The 22,864-nt window shown below is 56.1% G+C and overlaps 1 protein-coding gene across 1 annotated transcript; it reads left to right on the top strand.

Moving 5' to 3' along the window:
• Positions 1-1,638: 1,638 nt before the first annotated feature.
• On the top strand, positions 1,639-22,584 carry IQANK1 (IQ motif and ankyrin repeat containing 1). Its single transcript, XM_068984071.1, is given in 14 exon segments — positions 1,639-1,750; positions 3,090-3,179; positions 12,425-12,558; positions 12,897-13,061; positions 13,129-13,226; positions 13,228-13,315; positions 13,392-13,517; positions 21,060-21,208; positions 21,264-21,318; positions 21,431-21,523; positions 21,692-21,800; positions 21,893-21,986; positions 22,060-22,194; positions 22,281-22,584. Coding segments are annotated over 14 exon segments (1,752 nt in total).
• Positions 22,585-22,864: the final 280 nt, after the last annotated feature.

Here is a 22,864-nt window from a genome sequence, read left to right as displayed (position 1 = left end):
CCCGAGGACAGTGTTCACAGCATAACTTTAGGACACGTGGAGACAGGCAGCAGGCCTGTGGGGACTGAATATAAGTTCTGAAACAGCAGGGCTTCAGCCCACGGTGGGGACTCTCAGACGGTGTGTGGTCCCCTCTGGCCCTCTTCACCACCGAGGCCCTGCTGTGCTTTTCCTTGGCTGCTGCTCCCTCAGGCCATGCTCTCTTTAGCCACTTCCAGGCTGAAAGGTGACAGCTTGCCCTTGGCTCAGTCCCGCCATGGGCTAGGAAGTGCATCTCCTCCCATGTCTACCCTGACCCACGGTCGCTCTTCTCTGAATCCCATTTCTTCTGTCACAGCACTCATCTGAGTTCTTTGCTAGGCTGCCAACACCTTCTAGGCTGCGGCTAGGGGTCCTCCCCACGCACAGGCCTGTACTGGGGTTTGTGCTTGGTAGGGGAGCCCCACACCCTGTTCCCCAGCTGCAGCCCCGCTGCTTGAGCGGGCCTGGACCCCAGAGGCCTCCCAGATCCCCAGACCTGGCAGGATGGTAGTGCCCACTCTTCCACGCCAAGCTGGGTTAGACCCTAGCTCCCCAAAATAGCCCCAGCTGCGTCTGAGGCGGCAGTGCTCCTGGAATGAGGATGATGGCTCAGGTGGCTTCCGCCATCTCATCTCAAGCCCTGGGAACAGGCTCTGCAATAAACAGCAGGCCGGGCAGGTGGCCAGGAAGCTGTGTCAGGCGGGGGAGGGGATGCTGGTCCTGCCTGCTGACTGTCCAGCTGGGCTCGGGACCCAGCCCTCACCCCACATGTCCCAAACGCTGTGCTGGACAGTTCTTGCCCTGGCCCACCGGGCCAGGATGCCTGGGTGCTCTGCAGAGACACATCTGCCTCAGTTTCCCTGAACAGTCCCCGCCTGGGCTCCCTCTGCCTACTAGCATTGGGCCAGCCTGGGAGGGCTTCCTGTTGAGTGGTCCTTGCAGTGCCCCGTGCAGTGGGCACCAGCCTCACTTTGGGCCACAGATGTGCCATGGGTGTTGCCACGGTCGCCACACCCCCGGGATGGTCAGCCTCCTCCACCCCAGTTCCCTCCAGGCCTTACCGGGTCTTGGGTCTGCAGCGCCTCAAGGCCCTCGCTGCGGAGCTGCTCCAAGGCCAGGGCTAGCTCCAGCCCCTCCACGCGCACCCAGGCCTGCTGCTCCTGGAGCTGCTGCAGCCACAGCTGCTCCTCCTGCCACAGCCGCATGTGCAGCTGGGCCTGCCGACGCCGGTCCTCCAGCAGCAGCTGCTCCTGGGCCAAGCACAGCTCGACCTCGTGGAGCCTCAGCAGCTCCGGGCCCAGGCCTGACACCAGGCCGCCCACCCCGTAGCCCTCCATGTCCGCAGCGGGCACCAGCACCAGCTCGGACCCCACGGCAGCGGCCTGCTCCGGCCTCTCGGCTCCCTGTGGCCGCTCTGGTCTGGCCACCTTGGGGTGCCCCTGGGGAGCCAGCTTGCTGCTGGTCACGTGCCCCGCGGGGGCCACCCCCACCTTGTCCCCCAGGCACCCTGGGGCGGGGGGCGGGGGCCTGGCCTCAGGGCCCTGCTGCCCCGTGGCCTTCTTTGCCCTGCCCGCCCTCCTGGGCCGGGGTTTGCGAGCTCTACTTCGTTTGCCAGACATGCCCCCAATCTGGCGCCTGTTTTACCAGGTGTCTGCTCCTCGGGGGCCCCGACTCATCTGCTGGCCGGCCTCGGTCAGGCGGGCCCAGGGGGCTCCCCTGAGAGGCCACGGTGGGCCCTCCGCTCCTGCGGCCCCTCGTGTCTGCCCTTCCCCTGGGCTGGCACCCCGGCTGAGGCGCTGACCCGGGCTCTGTCTGTGGGCCTCACAGACCCACTCCGCGGGCTGGGCCACGCCAGGGAGTTTATAGGGACTTGGCGGCGCGGTTGCTCACCCGGCGCGAGGCTGACTAACGCGCTGACACGGCGCAGGGCTGCTGGGGCACAGGCCTCTTCGGCCAGACTGGGAGGGAGACTGAGAGAAACTGGAGGAGGCAACTCGGCAGCCAGACTGCAGGCTGTGTGTCGGGACGCGTCTGGTCCTGCCTTGGGCGGGCACCAGTGCCCCCCCACCCCGTCCCACCCCGTCCTCCCCTGCTCCCGGGAAACTCCAGCTGCAGCCCACAGGGCTCGGAGCCGCGACCCGGGCCACGCCAACCATCCAGGCAGGGTGCTTACTGGTTACAGACTGCTCCAACCTGACTGCCACAGGAGCCCGTGGCCCCAGCCCCCAGCCAGTATGGGGGGAGAAGCCCACCTGGCGGGCGCGGGGAGCTGCGGGGGATGGGGCGTCCTGTGCAGTTGATGGACCCGCTGCTCCCTCTGAGGGAGACTTCCACTGGGGGCCGGGGGCGGGGTGGGGGTGGGGGGGTGGCGCGGGCAGGGACTGGTGGAAGAGACTGGGCGTTGGAAGGCCCAGGACGTTGGATGGCCTTTAGTGGACTGACGTGGGGCAGTAAGGAAGAGGCCGGCCTGCCCTGAGCTGGGGCAGGGCTCGTGAGGACGTCCTGATTGGGGGTCCGGCGGTTCTGCCCACAGGGGCCAGCCTCTGGATCCCTGGGGACGGCTGTGGGGGAGGCACGCAGGGCCAGCCTGCCTGGCGGCGTCCCCCCGCTTCCTGGTGGGAGGGGGCCCCACGCACGGCTCCTCCCCGTCATTTCCCCAGCCCGGGGCCGCTGACTCACACCCACGCCCAGGGCCCCGTCACACTGGCTGAACTGGTTTGCCTGGCCCAGCCCCGCCGGCTGCACCCTTCTCGCTCAGCCCTTGCCCCAGAGGCCTCGCGAGTAGGTAGACGGAGGCACAGAGCGGGAGTAGCGTCGGGGCACGGGAAGTGGCACCGGGCGGGTGCAGTGTTAGGGGTGGGGTAGGGCGGGCGTCGAGTCCTGCGGTGGCTTCGCCACACCTGGGCTCCGGGCCTGGAGCTCAGCCCACGTACGGGCGGGCCTGGTCGCCGACGCCCCCTTGCGGCCGCGGCCCGGCCCTGGTCGCCTCGCGGTGAGGCTGCGGGCGGCCGCTTCTCCAGGGCCGAGCTCACACCCACCCCCACCCCACTGACCCCCCCCTCCCCCAGTGAAACCCGGAGAGAGCCGCCAGCCTCAGGAGGAGACCGGCCCGCAGGCCACGGGGCGCGCAACCCCCGAGCGCGCGGAGGCCCCTGCAGGTGAGAACCCACGCTCCCCAGTGCGCTCTCGGGCCGGGGGCTGGACACTGCACCGTCCCCGTGTGTGCACGCCCCGCGAACGCGTGTGCTGGGGTGCGCCTGCGGGGCGGCCTCGCGGGGCCCCTCTCTCGTACGCCTGCAACTCCACCGCCTCCTCCGGAGGCGGGACCTCCTCCGCCCTGGCAGAGCGTCCCTGGGGGGGGGGTGCGCGCCCTCAGTCCCAGGCCTCAGTCATGGTCTCTTGGCAGTGGCCTCTAGAGCAGAATCTCTAGGAAAAGTTTCCTCCTGCGGCCCAGACCCGCATTCAGGCGCACCCACCTGATGGGTGTCCTCAATCTCTGCGGCACTTCCAAGTTACGCACCGTTGAGGCCCTCGCCTCGCGTGTCTGCCGTCTGGCTCTGCTCCCTGGCAAGCCTGTGCCTGCGGCCAGCTCCCTGCCCCCACATCCCTTGCCGCCCACCCCCCCCCGCCCCCCCACACCCTGCCGGCTGACTCTGGCTCTGAACTGGCCCCTCCAGTCTCCTCCATGTCGCGGCCACCAGCAGCCAGTCTCTCCTGCAAGGGTGGTCCTCCCCGGGTGGCTCTGGCCTCACCCCCAGATAGACTCCCAGCACTGCCAGTCACCTTGGTTTCCCCCCGGACCATGAAAGGGCCAGGATGAGGAGCCTGACCTTGTCCTGAGGACAGGGCCAGACCCCAGAAGGCTTCCAGAGTCCTGACTGTCGGTTTCATAGAAGTTTTAATGCCCAACCTATGTATTGGAAGAATGCCCAGTGGCAGGAGATGGGGGCCTGGAGAGCGGCAGAAATGAGAGGCAGCGGAGGACACAGGCAGGCTGGGCCCCGGGAGCCCTGCCCGGGTGGCGCTGCTGCTGTGCTCTCCCGGCTGCTCCACCAAGGGCTGTCTCCAGGGGTTTTGTCCTGCTGTCACTTCCTCAAGATCCAGGCACCTGGTGAGAAGCCCAGTCTGCCCTTAGGTCCTGCTCCCGTTCTCAGGCACTGGAGGGACCAGTGTCTGCCCCCTCCTTGTGAGTTTCTGTAGTGGGAAGTGGGCTCTACTGAATTTTGCAGAACGGAAACCAGCCTCACAAGGTCAGGGTTTCGAGCCTTCAACAGGTTGGTCCAGCCCTGTCTGAGGCCGTGCCCCATGGACCTGGAGTAACACAAGACCTGCCATTGCTTCACCTCTTTCTGCAGGAGGCGGGTCCCCCACTTAGGCAGGGCGGGTGCCAGGACCACGGATGTGTTATTGGTCTGCAGGCACAGCCTCGAACCAGAGGACAGGTGCAACTGCAGAGCCTAGACTTCAGCCTGTACAATCGGGGTCCCCTCACAGTGGAGGTGTCACGCAGGACTGCTCTGCTCTGGGCTGGACGGCCAGAAGTGCACGTGCCCCCAACCCCCACCTTCTGCGGCCGTGCTCACGTGTCTGGGAGCCTCGGCTCCCTGCAGTGGGTACCCTTCCAGCGTGTTCACACTCTGGTCTGTTCCAAGAAGCCCCTTGCCCCAGAGAGAATCTGGCTTCCCATCACCACCCACATTTCTGACAATCTGTCCAAATTGTCAGCTTGAGTGCACAAGTTGATGTCACGACGGTTATTCGGCAGGTCAGTAGCCAGTCTAGATCGGTCTTGACGAGAGGGGCATGTGCTGCCAGTCTGCCCGCACGCCTTCCTCAGGCCTGCCTGCCGTTGTTCCAGACTTGTTCACTTCAGGCTCACGACACTGGCTAAGCCCTTCCCGTTGTCCTGGAGTTGTCTACGTGCACACCGCAGGCCACTCTCCCTGCCGTGAACCGGGTACCCCGGGAGATTCTCTCCTCCGCTGGGACCTCCCGAGAGGAGCTGTGAGGCGGCAGCGGACAGTCTGAGGGGCACCTCCGTGTGGACTGAGCTCTGTGGATCGAGCCGGAGTCCCCTGTCCACCTCCAGGAACCCTGTTGCGCGGCAGAGAGGAGTGCATCGGGATGTGTTCCTTTCTGTTGTGAAGGACCGCTGCGTGTGCCCAGCGCCACAAGTCCCAGAGCTAGGACCTCGGCTCAGGGTGGGGACTCAGGCTGCTTGTTCTCTGGAGCCCTGGCTGGACTCCAGGCTCCACCAGGGCCCTCCCCATCCCAGAGCTGTTCTCCAGATCCAGAACCATGTTCTCAGGGGAGGCACAGCCTTGCTCTGGAGCCTGAAGTCTGTGCTGTGGCTCTCCCACTGGGTCCCACCCGGCCTCCTCCTCCCCACAAGTATACAGCTTCAGCTCATCAGACCTGCCAGCCACCCAGCATGGCAGCACATGCCTCCACCAGAACCCCTGGGCTTGACTGTTAGCCTCCTGGGCCTCCTTGGACACGGGTGCTATCCCCAGAGATAGCATGAGCTGCACTGAAGCCCTGAGAGGCCTGCCAAGCTCTGAGCCCCTTGATGGAAGGAGGTCCGAGGCATAACAGCTTAGCTCTTACCTTTAAGGTACCCTGGCACGTCCCAGATCTGCAAACTCTAAACTCTTCATTAGTGTGGGTTAGTCTCCCATCCTCTGGAGCTGCCTGGATCCGTGAGTTGTCGGGATGACGTGGGTTTCTGTGCTGGTTCCCTGTAGCTTCTGTAACAACAGTTAATGCACTTTTAATGTCTCAACACAGCACAGATGTACTGTCTTGCAGTTCTGTGGGTGAGAAGGCTGACCTGGGCCTCACTGGACTAAAATCAAGGTGCTTCCTGCACGCTCTAGAGGAGGATCTGTCCTTTGTCCTCGAGCTCCTGCAGGCGCCCGCATTCCTTGGCTCATGGCTGCTCCCTCCCTGTCCAGAATCAGCAGCCTCTTCCGAAGTCCCAGCTCTTTTGCGTCTTCTCCTGCACCTTCTCTGATGACCCCGGCTGGGTTCCTGTCTTCAGGTCAGCTGACAGTGGCCCTAGTTCTGCCTCCAGTCTTTACGGCCTGTGCCATGTAACAGAGCGTGTTCACAGACTCCCGGGAACAAGACAGGGGCGTCGTCGGGGGCTGCCATCTTGCCCGCCGAGAGTAACGTGGTCCTGAGGCAGGGCAGAGAGGGCCTGCTGCTTGGCATGGACAGGAGGGCACCACGGGCCAGGCGGTGCCACACACCAGGTGCCCGAGGCCCAGGGTGGCCCTGATTGGCCCGTCGTCTGTACACATTGCCTTCATCCATCTTCTCCCTCCATTGTTTGTTTCTTGCAGAGGCCAGACAAGTGAATTTAGCGGAGATGTGATGGACACCACCACAACTGACTTCCTCAGGTCTTTGGGTTTTTAATTTAGGCTTTATTCTTTGAGAGCAGCATTGAGGGAAAGGCACGGAGATTCCCATAGACGCCCAGCCTGCCACACATGCGTGGCCTCTCCTGTTATCAGCGCCCCCACTTACACTGCTGACAGCTGATGAGCCTCATGGACACACCACAGTTCACATTAGGGTCTACTTTCGGTGTACATCCTGTGGGTTTGGACAAATGTTAATGACACGTACACATTGTGCCATCACCCGGAGGATTTTCACTGCCCTAGAATTCCCCCATGTTCTGTCTGTTCCTCACACCCCCTTCCATCCCTCACCACCATCAGTCTTGTTATTGTCTCCATAGTTTTGCCTTTTCCAGGATGTCAGATACTTGGAATCATACAGTATTATAGCCTTCTTGGATTGTTTTTTTCACTGAGTAATATGCATTTAAGCTCATTTCAGTTCAGTTGCTCAGGCGTGTCCGACTCTTTGAGACCCCATGGACTACAGCATACCAGGCCTCCCTGTCCATCACCAACTCCTGGAGTTTACCCAAACTCATGTCCACTGAGTCGGTGATGCCATCCAACCATCTCATCCTCTGTCGTCCCCTTCTCCTCCCACCTTCAATCTTTCCCAGCATCAGGGTCTTTTCACATGAGTCAGTTCTTTGCATCAGGTGGCCAGAGTATTGGAGTTTCAGCTTCAGCATCAGTCCTTCCAGTGAATACTCAGGATTGATTTCCTTTAGGATGCACTGGTTGGATCGCCTTACAGTCCAAGGGACTCTCAAGAGTCTTCTCCAAAGCCAGAGTTCAAACGCATCAATTCTTTGGTGCTCAGCTTTCTTTATAGTTCAACTCTCACATCCATACATGACTCCTGGAAAAACCATAGCTTTGACTAGATGGACCTTTGTTGGCAAAGTAATATCTCTGGTTTTCAATATGCTGTCTAGGTTGGTCATAACTTTTCTTCCAAGGAGCAAGTGTCTTTTAATTTCATGGCTGCAGTCACCATCTGCAGTGATTTTGGAGCCCCAAAAAATAAAGTCTGTCACTATTTCCATTGTTTCCCCATCTATTTGCCAGGAAGTGATGGGACCAGATGCCATGATCTTGGTTTTCTGAATGTTGAGTTTTGAGCCAACTTCTTCTTATGCCATTATCTTCATTACCTCCACCATAGTTTGGCCTCAGGTCAAATAACAGGGAGGGACCATCAACAGGAAATTGGATTAAAGATTTACTGAGCATGGCCCCACCCATCAGAACAAGACCCAGATTCCTCCTCAGTCAGTCTCTCCCATCAGGAAGCTTCCATAAGCCTCTTATCAATCTGATCACATGGACCACACCCTTGTCTAACTCAATGAAACTATGATCCATGCCATGTAGGGCCAACCAAGACGGAGGGGTCATGGTGGAGAGTTCTAACAAAACCTGGTCCAGTGGAGAAGGGAATGGCAAACCACTTCAGTATTCTTGCCTTAAAAACTCCATGAACAGTATGAATATGCATTTAAGGTTCCCCATAAGTGCATATTACTGAGTAAAGGAGCCGGGGTCCTCACTCCAGAACTTGAGGCATCAGGCACACAGCGGTTCTTCAGGACAGAAAGGAGCACATCCAGCCGCACTCCTCTGTGCCACACGACGGCCTTCCTGGGGGTGGCGGGGGCTGCAGCTCTCCACCCACCGCGCTCAGTCTGCAGGGAGGCACCTCTTGTGTTTTTCTGTGTCTTGAGAGCTCACTTCCTTTTAGGGCTCCATTGTCTGGATGAACCACAGTTTATTTACCCACTCACCTACTGAAGGACATCATGGTTGCCTCTAGGTTTTAGCAATTATAATAAATCTGCTGTAAATATCCACGTGCAGGATTTGATGTGAGCATAAGATTTCAGTTCCTTTCAGTAAATACCAGGGAGCACAGTTGTTAAATTAGTAGAGTATGTTTAGTTTTATAAGCAACTGCCTAACTGTCTTCCAAAGCAGCTGCAGCCTCCTGCGCTCCCACCAGCGCTGACCGCAGGTTCCCCTGCTCCGCATCCTCGCCAGCACCTGGTGTCAGAGTGCCTGCCTTCTGGCTCCTTTAATAGGCCTGCAGAGGTATCTCCCTCTTGTTTCAGTTTGCATTTCCTGCTGACAGGTGATGTGGAGCATCTCTCATATGCTTTCTGTGCCAACAGTATCGGTTCTTTGGTGAGGTGTCTGTTCAGCTCTTTGGCCCATTTTAAAATCAGGTTGTTCTCTTACTGTTAGATCTTAAGAGTTCTTTGTATATTTCAGATTACAGTCCTTTATCAGATGTGTCTTTTGCAAACGTTTCTCCCAGGCTGTGTTTAGTAGAGAAGAAAATTTTCATTTTAATGAAGTCCAGTTTATCAGTTGTTTCATTAATTGTGCTTCTGGTGTTGTACCTAAAAAGTCATTGCAAGGTCATCTGGGTTTTCTCCTCTGTTACCTTCTAGAAATCAGTTTTGTGGGGGTTTTCATTTGTTTGGTTTGATTGTAAGACATATGGGATCTCAGTAACCCAACCCGGGATTGAACCCAGGTTGCGTCAGTGAAAGCCCAGAATCCTAACCACTAGGCCACCAGGGAGTGCTCCAGTTTTGTTTCACATTCAGGTCTGTGATCCATCTTGAGTTGATTTCCATGAAGGGTGTAAGATCTGTGTCCAGATTTACTTTCTTGTGTGTGGACGCCTAGGTGTTCCAGCAACATCTATTAAAGAGACCATCTTGGCTTCACCCATTGCCTTTGCCCCTTTGTCAAAGGTCAGCTGACTGTATTTATAGGCGTCTCTCACGTCTTTGGTGCTGGTATTAGTCTCTTCAGTTCCTCCAGGAAATTGTTCTATTTTGATCACGGTCCTGGTGGGAACGGGGAGTTTCTCAAGCTCCCCTCTGGCTCTTGCTACGGTAACAGCTCTGCTGGTCAAGAAGCCAGTGTGAGCATTCTGCCAGCAGCCAAGTGACCCTGTCACAGATGGACCTGGGAATGGACTGGGGCCAAACCGCCGCCTGTCCCTCAGCCTTTGCTCTGAAAACAGGACCATAATGATGTGGCAATGCACCTCCGCCTCCCCCCAGGCAGCAGTGTCAGTTCAGATATCATGTCTATAGGCCTCAAAAAGTCTATTCCTGTTTCCCCAGGGCACTGTTGACCCTGACAGAGGCCACCAACTCCTCCGGGGCTGGCAAGGGAATGCCAGCCTGGGGAGAGCTCTTGGAGAGGCTTTGCAGGGCCTCCACCAAGGGCGTCTGGGATTCTCTCCCAGCAGCTGTGAGTCTTTGACCTTGACTTTTGTCTGAAAAGTGGGTGAAAGACTGGTGGCTGATGTCCGATTTCGGGTGGATGGAGCCTGCCCTGCCTCTCGCCCTGGGGTTTCTGCATCCTGACTGTCCCCCTGACTGCTGCCTATGGCGATAGCATCCTGGTCCCACAGCTCACTGCTGTTGCTCAGCCTCTTCGGTTCTGGGCTCCCATCTCCCATTGACCTAAGGACAGCCCACTGGCCTCCCAGCACCAGCCCAGCCTGCAGAGGGTGAGGTCACGGGTGTTTCTCATTGTTTGATGCAGGGCTCTCCTCTGAACCCTCACAGGGGTAGGCTTAAACAAATAAGCGTTGTTGGGCTGCCGTGGGTCTCTTCCTGGAGCCCACCTGCACCTCCCTGCTCAATCTGCTCAGCCCCTGACACTCCTTACTGGCCTGGGTGCAGCAAAGGGGGCTTCGGGCGAGGTCATCATGATTCAGAAAGACCGCTCTCGGCGGGCAAGGCGGAAGGAGGCGTCCTGGCGCGCGTGGCCGGCTGGGGGACCCGGCAGGTGTGGCCGCTGCCCGGCAGCGCCAGAGCAGAGGGGCGTCGAGCAGGCGGGCGGCGCTGCGCTGCCGCCGCCTCCCGCGCCCCCTGCTGGCGGGATAAACGGAGCGTCTGCAGGGCCTGCACCACTGGGCGTCCAGGCCCGGGGCTGGCAGCCTCCGCACACGCCGCCCCCGCACGAGTGTGAGCTCCCTTCGCGCAGTGCGGGGGTCGTCCGCTCTGCCTGCCCGCAGGTCCTTCGGCCATAGGAGCGGCCGTGTCTCAGCTCGTGGTCTTTGTGAATCAGGAATCCAGGCACAGCTTGGCCAGTGTCTTCTGGGCGTGATAAGCCCCACTTTGACCAGTGGACACGGCAGTGTTTGGGGGCCCTGGAAACTGGTTCAGAACCAGAGCTTAGTCCCCAGTGTCTGCCTGCTGTCCTTCCTCCAGGGCCTGGTAACCCTAGTCAGTGGACCAGGGCCTCTGGGAGGCTGGAAGGCAGATCTGTGCACACCGAGGTGGGTCTTGGGCCCTGTCCTGAAGGGACGCTGGCTTCCCTTTCAGCCGCAGGTGCGAATTTGATTCACTGTGATTTCTGCGCTTCTCACCCGGTTACTGGCATCTCATGTCTCTCCCACGGCTAGGGAGCTGGGTGCCAGATCAAGGACAGAAACGCGACCAAGTATACTGTGTGCACGTGTCGCTAGGGTCTGTTTCCTGGCACCTTCTGGTGCCTGGCAGAGTGCAGTCAGGAATAATAATTTTTTGTTTGTTTGTTTTTAAATTTTATTTTAAAAATATTTATTTGGCTGCACTCATTTGCTGACTTCTACATTTGATGTCGCTATAAAATGTCCCAGGAGAGCACAGTTGGATTTATTTCCTACTTGGGTGCTTGAATAACGTTTTCCTTAAGGGCCAGCAACTTAAATAGGACGTATCCGATGCCAGCTGTTCTGCTCCCTGGTGTATTCTTTGTCCTTTTTGTCTTAAGATTCATTTCAGAAAATTTCGCGTGTTGTATCTCTAAATACTTTCCCCATCACTAGACTCCACATTCCAGAGACACTAAGGCATGGTCCTCACTGTGCCCTCACCTGCGTGCCCGACTCTGCACCACACGGGCTTGGTTTCTGGCTGCTCGTGCTGTAGTTGTTGGCCTGCAGAACTGAGAATTGTCTTCCATCTTTTCTGTGACGACTCTATTATCTGTCTCCTCGTTCCGTTTTCTCCCTCTTGTCTTTGATCCCTTGAATTTCTGTTTTTATTGAGCTCCTCCCCAGCTTGCGGTGCCTGTGGACAGCGGGCTCCTCTGCTTGTTTTCCCCAGTCTCCTGAATGCCGCATCATCTGGCAGCGCGTGTGCACCTTCTCCCTGCCCTTTCCTCCACGCTGAGCCTGGCAGCTGGGTCCGCTGCTCCTCTGCTCTCTTAGTTCTTGCTCAACCAAGAACACAGGTTGAGCAGTTACTCTCAGGACTCACCGGTTCTATTACTGGACTGTTGCAAAGCCCTGTGGAGTGTGACTGCCATCACCCCATTTAGAGAAAGGGATCCTGAGGCACAGAGAGGTTAGGCGGTCACACATCACAGGGTCAGAGAGTGGCAGGTGGGTGTGAATGCCTCTTCTAGTTCTAGCGCTGGGACCCTCCGCTGTGGCCGAGTGTGCCACCGGGCTCCAGGCTGAGTGCGGGGCCAATGGATCACAGGTCCCAGGGGCTCCCTCTTCCGAGCTCCAGTGCACTTGTGGTTGAGATCACCCACTTCAGCCCTGTCGGCCCTGGCTCTGGGTGTGGCTGCCTGAATTTGGAAGGGGTCCTTCTGGCTTTCAGAGGGAGGGAGTCTTTGAGGATCAACAGTAGCTTCTCGAGCTTGCTTGGGTTTCTCACCACCATCTCCACATGTCTTCCCAAGCTGCGGGCTCAGAGGGTGTTTGCAGGGTCGCAGCTGTGTCTGGGATGGGAAAGGGCAGGCTTTGTGCCAGTTATCTGGCTCAGCCTCATTTGCTCTCTGCCGCTGGATTACTCTGGTTTGGTCGTGTGTGTATTTTAGAACATTTTTGATCCTTTGGTCTGGTCGGGAGGGATTTCGCCTACTCCACTCGCCTTGTTAACCTGGAGCTCTGGCACACCTGGTGGTGGCCCCGCAGCCGCGAGGATCGCCGCGTGGAGGGGAATCCTGGGATCCATAAGCCCTCTCCCCACTAGCAGGGCCAACCGCGGAGGACCGAGCAGCCACCGTCATCCAGTGTGCCTTCCGGAAACTCCTGGCGAGAAAGGAACTGGCCCGCCGTCAGCAGGAGCACCAGGACTACCAGGAGCTGATGGAGAAGCTGCAGAGGGAGGTGAGGTCAGGTGGGGCTGGGGGCGGGGACACAGGGCCGGGGGCGGGGACTGTAGGTCTGGGGGCGGGGACACAGGGCCGGGGGCGGGGACACAGGGCCCGGGGCGGGAACTGTAGGTCTGGGGGCGGGGACACAGGGCCGGGGGCGGGAACTGTAGGTCTGGGGGCGGGGACACAAGGCCGCGGGGCGGGAACTGTAGGTCTGGAGGCGGGGACACAGGACCGGGGGCGGGAACTGTAGGTCTGGGGGCGGGGACACAGGGCCGCGGGGCGGGAACTGTAGGGCTAGTCGGGGGTGGGACGCAGGGCTGATCTATGATCGCACTGGACCTCCCACAGGCCTTCGTGGCCCAGGTTCGGCGCGAGCAGGAGGCGGCCCGGCGGCAGTAGGAAGAAGCGGCTGCGGCCGAGCGGAGGCGGCAGGAGGAGCGGCTGCGCGGGGCGCGCCTGCTGGAGGCGGCCTTCGACGGGAACCTGGGCGAGATCCAGGCAGTCCTGCGGGAGGTGGGCGGGGGGGCGGCGGGGCGGAGGGTCCTGAGCTTGGGGCGCCGCTGACCGCCACCTGGCGCAGGTGGACGAGCTGCTGACCCGCGAGGGCATGGGTTGCGACGCGGCGGGAATGGCGCGGCGGCTGCAGCGGCGCTTGGCCCTGGTGGACTTTGAGGACAGTGGCCCCGCCACTGTCCGAGGCGGCGGCAGGCGGGCAGTCCCTGGCCATCCAGCTGCTGGCCGAGCAGGGCGCCAGTCCCAACAGCAAGGTGGGCACCGGGGCCCTCGAGGGCTGGGGGTCGCGCCTCGCCATGGCGGGCCCTGCTCAGCCAGCGTGTCCCGCAGGGCGCCTTCGGCCGGACCCCGCTGTACCGAGCGGCCTTTGGGGGCCACCTGGAAGCCGTGGAGGTGCTTCTGAAGCTCGGAGCTGACCCCCGGGTATATGCGGACGACGGGAGCACACCCGAGCAGGTGTGCGAAGGAGGGCAGAACCCCGCGGGACGCTCGCTCTCCCTCTCCCAAAGCTGTCAGGAGCCTGGTAGCGCTCCAGGCTGGGTCCTGAACTTCCTGGACCCAGGAGGCCCTCTCCCTACCTAAGTCCTCGCTGTGAGCCTTCCCGGGAACGCGCCATCAAGACCACAGCTTCTGGCTTCCGCGGTCCTCCTCTGGCCAGGTTCTTCTCTTCTCCCCGGACCCTCAGTCCACCTTAGAAATACTGTTTCCAAGGAAGGTGGGGAAACAGCAAGGCTCCTGGGGACAGCGCGGGGGCTCAGGGGTTGAGGGCAGCATTCGTCCTGCCAATCTGGACCCTCACCCTCAGAATTTCCCCGTTTCTGAGAAAATTGATCCCTAAGCCCCTTCTCCAGGTGCCTCGGTCTGGCAGCTCCTCCCTGGCATCTGGAAACAGTACCAATGGGCCTTTTCCCAGGCCCTCGGCTGGAGACCGGGGGCGAGGGGGCTGGATTTCTCCCGGGTCCTGGAGGCCTGGTCAGATAGGTAGCCCAGGACCTCTGGGAACAGCTGTGAAAGCGGGTCAGCCAGTGCCACCACCTTCTTTAGTGAGTCTGAGTGGAATCTCAAGCCCCGCCCCGCCCCACCCCCGAGTCGCAAGCCCCGCCCCCGGTCCTGCTCCAGGGTTGCCCTTTGTCCTTTCCTCTGCTCTTCTCCGCTCTTTGATAAGCAACAGAACAGGTTTTAAAAGACCAGCAGAGCCTTTGGCTTCAAACTACTGCTTCCACGCTAGACGAAGGAACAATAGTGAGGCCAGGAGGGCGGAAGGACCTGGCCACAGCCTCAGGGTCGCTGGAGTGAGGAGCGCACAGGGAGGCCCACCCCTCAGATGCTGGTGCCCTGGTGGGCCCCGGGCTGAGGGCTGGAGAAGTGTGCAGGCTGAGGGGTGTTGAGGAGGACGTGGAACCCACTGGTGCCTGAGTTCGGGGGAGGGGTGCAGGGGGTACTGAGAGGAGCAGCACACAGCTGGGCAGTGGGGAGCAGGAGCCCTCTAGCTGTTGGGAGAACAGGGACAGTCTCTTTAAGAGTTGGTGCTGGAGCAATTGGACGTCCACAGGCGAAGGAATGAACCTCGACCTAAACCTTGCACCCTATAAAGAGACTAACCCAAAGTGGATTGTGGATTTAAATGCAAAACGTAAACTCTAAAACGTATAGACGAGCACAAGAGAAAATCTTTGGGAACGATTTCTTAGACAAAAAGCACAGTCAGTCTATAAAAGAAAAATACCTTGACAAATTGAGCTTCATCAAAATGTAAAACTTTTGCTCTGCTGAAGCCCCTGTTAAGTGGATGAAAAGACAAGCCACAGAGAAGGAGAAAAATCCATACAAACCACACATCTGATCGGTTCAGTTCAGTCGCTCAGTCGTGTCCGACTCTTTGTGACCCCATGAATCGCAGCACGCCAGGCCTCCCTGTCCATCACCAACTCCCGGAGTTCACTCAAGATTCATGTCCATCGAGTCAGTGATGCCATCCAGCCATCTCATCCTCTGTCGTCCCCTTCTCCTCCTGCCCCCAATCCCTCCCAGCATCACAGTCTTTTCCAATGAGTCAACTCTTTGCATGAGGTGGCCAGAGTACTGGAGTTTCAGCTTTAGCATCATTCCTTCCAAAGAAATCCCAGGGCTGATCTCCTTCAGAATGGACTGGTTGGATCTCCTCGCAGTCCAAGGGACTCTCAAGAGTCTTCTCCAACACCACAGTTCAGAAGCATCAAGGACCTGTGTTTACAATGTTTATCAACTCTCAAAACTCAATAGTAAGTCATACATCCAGTGGCTGTATGTATGCACATAACTGATTCGCTTTTGCTGTACACCTGGAACTACCACCACACTGTAAGGCCACTATACTGTAATAAGAATTTTAATGAGAGTTCCAGAGGTGTGTAGGGCACCTTTGGGGATCCAGGGAATACGAAGCGAGGAAATGCCTCGAGGCTGGGTCAGAGCACCCATCAGGATGGAAGGAGGGAGTACCTAGACTGTCTCCGCCAGCCTGGGCAGGAGGTCTCACAGCGTTTGCAGCCCTGGGTGGGGTACTTGGAAGGACCTTGCCTCAGTCGTGAGGATGAATGCTGCTCTGGTACAGCCTCACCAATCTTAGGGCAAGTCCCAAAGGATAAAACTTCCCAGGTAATTTAACTGTATGCCAAAATTCAAGAATATGTATGGAGATACAACATAAACAGCTCTTAACAAGACACAATGCACGTTGTCTAGCACCAATTAAAGATACCGGGCATACAAAGGTGCAGGAAAATATGACCATGAGAAACCTTGACCAGTCAAGGCAAACGCACTGACGTGAATGTCAGAGTTAGTGTGAAAGGCTTGTAAACAGCTATTGTGACTGTATTCCAGATGCTCAAAAAATTGAATAGAGAATGGAAGACATAAAACACTTAAATTCTAGAGGTGAAAATGACAGTGTCTGAGATGAGAAACAGAAAGCTACGGATGAGATTAATGTCGACTTAGAACAGAGGTAAAGGTTGGTGAATTTGAGGCTTACAAAATAGAAACTACTTACAAGTACAAACACTCAGAAGAGAGAGCAGTTCTTCCAAATGGCGAGTATCCATGAGCTGTGGGACAGTTTCAGGAGGCCTACTGTGTATGTAATTAGAGTCTCCAAAGGAGAGAAGAAACAGAAAAACATATATACTTGAAGAAATAATAACCTTAAGGTTTCCAAATGTGATGAAAGGTATAAACCGTACTCCTCAAATCTCAAGAAACGGAAAGGAAAATCAGGCTAAGGCACAATGTGATAAAATTTCTCAAGGCCAGTGATAAAGAAATCTTAAAAGAAGCCAGAGGAAAAAAGACATAGACAGGAAAACAAAGATAAGGATTATGGCAGACTTCTTGTTGGAAAGAGTGGAAGTGAGGAGAGAGTGGGGCAGTGTCTTTAATGGTACTGAAGAAGGAAACACATCTTGTCAACCTTGAATGCGATACGCAGTGCAAATATCTTTCATAACTGAAGGCAAAATAAAAGACATACCTTTGCAGACACACAAAAGCTGAAAGACTCAATCACCAGTGGATTCACACTATAAGAAACATCAAAGGAAGCCATACCAATAGAAGGGATGCCGGATGGAAATATGGATCCACTCAAAAGAGTGAGGAACACTAGCAAGGGTAACTACACAGGTAAATGTATGAGATAGTGCCTTATTATTTAAACTTACTGAGAAAGTAGTTGAAACAAAAAATAACAGCATGTGTCATGTGGTTTTATAACACATGGAGGTACACGTACTGAAAACTGCACAAATTATAGTTGTTTGGTTCAATTGTGTGACACAAATATAAAGGCTGGCAAGGGGAAATGAAACCTACTGTGGAAGGTTCTTGTATGTGAAGTGGTACAATATCATTTAAAGGCAGACCGTCATAAGTTACAGGTATATGTATGCTGGAAGCCCTAAAGCAACTACTAAATATCAATAGAGTTATAGAGCAAAAAAAGAGGAAAAGGAAGATAATACTAGAACCAGTAGAAAACAATAGCAAAAGGTAATGTAAAACTCAACCATATCAATAGCTTCTTTAAGTGTAGAAGGTCAAAAGACCCCAATTAAAAGGCAGATTGTCTTTTGGATTAAAACAAAAATCTAACTGTAGCGACTTGCTGGTGGTCCAGTGGTTGAGAATCCACCTTCCAATGCAGGGGATGCAGGTTTGATCCCTCGTCAGGGAGCCAAGATCCCATGTGCGGAGGAGCAGAGCAGCTGCCGACCCCGCTTCAGTGCCTGTGAGCCACAGCCGGAGGTGGCCGCACCGCAACAGAGGGCTCCGTGCCATGCTAAAGACCCGGTACAGCCAAATGAGTACATGTTTCTTAAAAATTCAACAGTATTCTGCCATAAGAAACAAACTTCAAAGACACAAATAGGAGAGAATTAAAAGGACAGGACAAGTGTGCTGGGATAACACTGAGTAAAGAGAGCTGAAATAAATATATTAACATCAGAAGAAGTAGATTTCAGAACAGAGAATATTACTGGGGAGAAAAGAATCATTTCATAAGGACAGAGGATTCATCAAGAGGACGAAAGAATCCTGAATGTTTTTTGCAGCTGTACATGAAGCGAAAACTGCAATCATAGTAGCAGATTTCAGCATCCCTACCTCAGCAACTGATGAAACAAGTAGACAGAGAAGTCAGTAACATGGTGGTTTAGTTGCTAAGTCGTGCTCGACTCTTGTGACCCTATGGACTGTAGCCCGCTAGCTTCCTCTGCCCATGGGATTTTCCAGGCAAGAATACTGGAGTGGGTTGCCATTTCCTTCTCCAGGAGATCTTCCGAACCCAGGAATTGAACCTGGGTGTCCTGCACCACAGGCGGATTCTTTACCGACTGAGCCACAAGGGAAGCCGCCTTGTAGAACTGAGTGACCTCAGCCACGAGCTGTGCCTCTGGCCGCCATCCCTTCATCCCTCATCTGTCCTGCTATCATTGTTTTCATAAATTTATCCACTCAATCCAATCATTTTTCCCTGAACTGGATTTACTCTTTCATCAATTCACACCTTTTCTTATTAGCTTATGAGTCATGTTATTAATAAACTTGCTGGTCTGGCCACTAGCTACTGTATCTGTTTCACCCTTCCTACCACCTTAAGCCATCCTCATTTATTCATGTATTTAACTACTATCAATTCACACAGCTATCCATCCATCCATTCACACACCCACTCATGCTGTTTACTTGAGAGAAGTAAATTTTGAGGGAAACATTTTTTTTAATTCTCTTTAAAAAACTTTATTAGGCTGCACCAGGGTTTAGTTGTGGCGTGTGGGATCCGGTTCCCTGACCAGGGATTCATCCTGCACTGAGAGCACTGAGTCTTAGCTGCTGGGCCAGCAGGGATGTCCCACACTTGAGAGGAAATTCTGAGAAAGCAGGGACTGTGCTTTTGGTTGTCACACGAAAGGCAGTCACAAGTTGTGTCAAATGATTGGATTGGATTCATCTATCCATTTGTTCAACCATCTTCTCTAAGTTATTCATCCATTAAATCCCTTCACTTCAGTTCAGTTCAGTCGCTCAGTCGTGTCCGACTCTTTGTGACCCCATGAATCGCAGCACGCCAGGCCTCCCTGTCCATCACCAACTCCCAGAGTTCACTCAAGATTCATGTCCATCGAGTCAGTGATGCCATCCAGCCATCTCATCCTCTGTCGTCCTCTTCTCCTCCTGCCCCCAATCCCTCCCAGCATCACAGTCTTTTCCAATGAGTCAACTCTTCGCATGAGGTGGCCAAAGTACTGGAGTTTCAGCTTTAGCATCATTCCTTCCAAAGAAATCCCAGGGCTGATCTCCTTCAGAATGGACTAGTTGGATCTCCTTGCAGTCCAAGGGACTCTCAAGAGTCTTCTCCAACACCACAGTTCAAAAGCATCAATTCTTCGGCACTCAGCCTTCTTCACAGTCCAACTCTCACATCCATACATGACCATTGGAAAAACCATAGTCTTGACTAGATGGACCTTAGTTGGCAAAGTAATGTTTCTGCTTTTTAATATGCTATCTAGGTTGGTCATAACTTTTCTTCCAAGGAGTAAGCGTCTTTTAATTTCATGGCTGCAATCACCATGTGCAGTGATTTTGGAGCCCCCCAAAATAAACTCTGACACTGTTTCCACTGTCTCCCTATCTATTTCCCATGGAGTGATGGGACCGGATGCCATGATCTTCGTTTTCTGAATGTTGCGCTTTAAGCCAGCTTTTTCAGTCTCCGCTTTCACTTTCATCAAGAGGCTTTTGAGTTCCTCTTCACTTTCTGCCATAAGGGTGGTGTCATCTGCATATCTGAGGTTATTGATATTTCTCTCAGCAATCTTGATTCCAGCTTGTGTTTCTTCCAGTCCAGCGTTTCTCATGATGTTCTCTGCATAGAAGTTAAACAAGCAGGGTGACAATATACAGCCTTGATGTGCTGCTTTTCCTATTTGGAACCAGTCTGTTGTTTCATGTCCAGTTCTAACTGCTGCTTCCTGACCTGCATACAGATTTCTCAGGAGGCAGGTCAGGTGGTCTGGTATTCCCATCTCTGTCAGAATTTTCCACAGTTTATTGTGATCCACACAGTCAAAGGCTTTGGCATAGTCAATAAAGCAGAAATAGATGTTTTCCTGGAACTCTCTTGCTTTTTGCATGATCCAGTGGATGTTGGCAATTTGATCTCTGGTTCCTCTGCCTTTTCTAAAACCAGCTTGAACATCAGGAAGTACACGGTTCACGTATTACTGAAGCCTGGCTTGGAGAATTTTGAGCACTACTTTGCTAGCATGTGAGCTGAGTGCAATTGTGCAGTAGTTTGAGCATTCTTTAGCATTGCCTTTCTTTGAGATTGGAATGAAAACTGACCTTTTCCAGTCCTGTGGCCACTGCTGAGTTTTCCAAATTTGCTGGTATATTGAGTGCAGCACTTTCACAGCATCATCTTTCAGGATTTGAAACAGCTCCAATGGAATTCCATCACCTCCACTAGCTTTGTTCGTAGTGATGCTTTCTAAGGCCCACTTGACTTCACATTCTAGGATGTCTGGCTCTAGATGAGTGATCACACCATCATGATTATCTGGGTCGTGAAGCTCTTTTTTGTACAGTTCTGTGTATTCTTGCCACCTCTTCTAAATATCTTCTGCTTCTGTTAGGTCCATACCATTTCTGTCCTTTATCGAGCCCATCTTTGCATGAAATGTTCCCTTGGTATCTCTAATTTTCTTGAAGAGATCTCTAGTCTTTCCCATTCAGTTCTTGTCCTCTATTTCTTTGCATTGATCACTGAAGAAGGCTTTCTTATCTCTTCTTGCTAATTTTTATGTATCAATTCATTATTTCATCCATTCATTCAATTAACCCAAGAATCCTTCATTCTTTTATCATTTAATTCACTAACTTACTCATCTGCTCCATCTGTCCATTCCTCTCATCCCTGATTTTGCACATCTTTTAACTTTCTTTTTAAATACAAACCACATACTGAATATTATACAAATCAAAGTTGTGTGGCTCGATTAAACCCGGATTAACCTCCTGAGTCCAGAAATGAAACGCTGCCAGGCCCCTGTGCCCCATGCTGAGAAGTTCGCCTCCTTTGGCTATTCCTCACTCCGGAGCAGGAGCGGTGGGGCCTGGGATGGGTGCAGACGAGGGCTGTGTCCTACAGATGGAGGTCTGCGAGGGGACAGCAAAGGCTGCAGCCAGGACCCTGCAGTGGGGGCTGGTGGGTGGGGTGTGGAGGAGAGCAGGTTGGGGGATGCGGAGCCTGAGGTTTCAGGAAGGAGGCCGTGGGGACCCTCCAGGGCCCGGCTTTGTGGGTGTTGATCATGATGGTCAAGGCTCCGGGCCCCTCCCTGCCCCACCATCAGGGCCGCCTTTGTGCCCCTGGGGTGTCCTGTCCGGAGTGGGACTGTAGCACCTCCCCAGGTGAAGAGGCGGCCCAAGCTCTTGACCAGTAGCTTCTCTCGCTAGGTGGCCTCGCTGGACACGGTGGTCAGTGTGCTGCAGTCGTGGGACCTGAGCCTCACAGACGCCATGCTCCAGAACATGGAGGCAGAGCGGGAGCGCCGGGCCCAGGAGGCTGCGCGTCACGAGGAGGCGGAGGCCCAACGGTGCGGCGGGTGGGAGGCAGGGGGGCTGGCTCGGGGCTGCTCTGACCGCTCCCCTCCACTGCAGCATGAACCTCAAAATACAGCAGCTGGCCAAGGATCAGCAGCAATGTCACCAACAGGTGAGCCGCCCGCCCCCGGAGGGGAGGTAGGGCGGGCGGAGAGCTGGGAGTGCGGAGGCGCCCTGCGGACCCCCAACCTGGTCCGGAGGCCAGCTCGCCCCCTGCCCCCCAGCTGCAGCAGGCCTACTGCGAGCTCAACCGGAGAATCGCGGAGCACGACCAGTGCGAGCAGAGGGGCGCAGGCCTGGCCGCGCTCACGCTGCAGGTTGGCTTCTCCCCCGTGGACCTGGGGAGCCCTACCTCTGGGCTGTCAGCTTCCAACAGCCGCCTTTGGGGTGGGGCGCCCCCTCTTCCTTAGGGGTCCCAGCTGTGCACAGCAGGCGGGTGTTGGTGTCCAGCCTTGCCCTGAGCAGAGCGTGGGGCCCCCCTGCAGGCCATCAAGGATGCAGAGGAGCAAGTGGACAGGCTCCAGCAGGAGGCCCAGAAGGCAGAGAAGGCGCTGGCCCTGGCCAGGCTGGAGCTGCGGGAGCAGACCCAGGAGGGTGGGTGGGGCGGGGCTGGGGCTGGAGCGGGAGGGCCCCCGGGGGTTATCTGGGCAGCTCCTCCCATCGGCCCTACATTTACACCCCCACAGCGGAGGAGGAGGTGCCCGGGCTAAAGTGCCAGGTCAGCGAGCTCCACGACGTGCTGATGAAGGACGTGGGTGACCGAATCTGCGCAGACGGCAGGTCAGTGGTCCCGGCCGGCCAGGGGTGGGCTGGGGGTTCTAGCAGATGGCAGCGACCTGGAGGTCGGCCCCAGGTGGCCTCTTGTTATTGACCCTTCAGGCCAGGCGGCCACCTTCCTGCGCTACCAGGACACCAACTACGTGGATGCCGTGAACCCTGACCACCTGCGGCCGGAGAGGATCCGGCTGGCGCTGCTGGGGGCGCTCAGGTGAGGTGGGCGGAGGGCAGGCACCCGGATGCCACACCCACTCCCGCCCCAGCCCTCACTGCCCACGGCCTGCGCTGTCCTCTCAGGTTTGGGAAGCCGCTGGTGTTTGACTTGCGTGAGGTGGATCTGTTCCCAGCCGTGCAGCAGCAGCTGGAGGCGGTGCAGCCAGGCCTGGCGCAGGAGCTGCTGGGCCACGGGCTGCTGGAGCAGGAGAGGTACCTGTCGCTGCTGCGGCCGACCGATGGGCCCGAGTACGGCCCCAACCAGTTCCAGGAGGCGCGCCTGCAGCACTTCCGCCTCTTCTTTGTCACCAAGGTTCGGTGGCCGACGGCAGAGCAGCTGCAGGTCCTCCTGCCTGTGTGCGTGCAGCTGCCGGGCGGGAGCCTCTAGCAACCCGCCCCAGTAAAGGGCCCGCCCCCGGGCGACGTGTGCGCGCAGTGCGCCTCCTCTGTGTGCGCGCACCACGCAGGGGAGGGGCCTTGGGGGTGGTGAAGGTAGTCCCCCAGCCTCCCTCCTACCGGGGGGCAGCCCAGTCTGGGTAAGCCACCTGAAGTCCTCAGAGTCCCCGCACCCGCTGCCCCCAGATCGGGAGGGACAGAGGGGCGCACATTCGTGTACCAGCAGCTGGACAGAGTAAGACAGACCAGACGTAAAACGTAGTCAATTTTAT

The sequence above is a fragment of the Capricornis sumatraensis genome, chromosome 11 (assembly GCF_032405125.1).
Source record: "Capricornis sumatraensis isolate serow.1 chromosome 11, serow.2, whole genome shotgun sequence".
Taxonomy (NCBI): Eukaryota; Metazoa; Chordata; class Mammalia; order Artiodactyla; family Bovidae; genus Capricornis; species Capricornis sumatraensis.
This window is presented reverse-complemented; position numbering and strand designations above follow the sequence as displayed.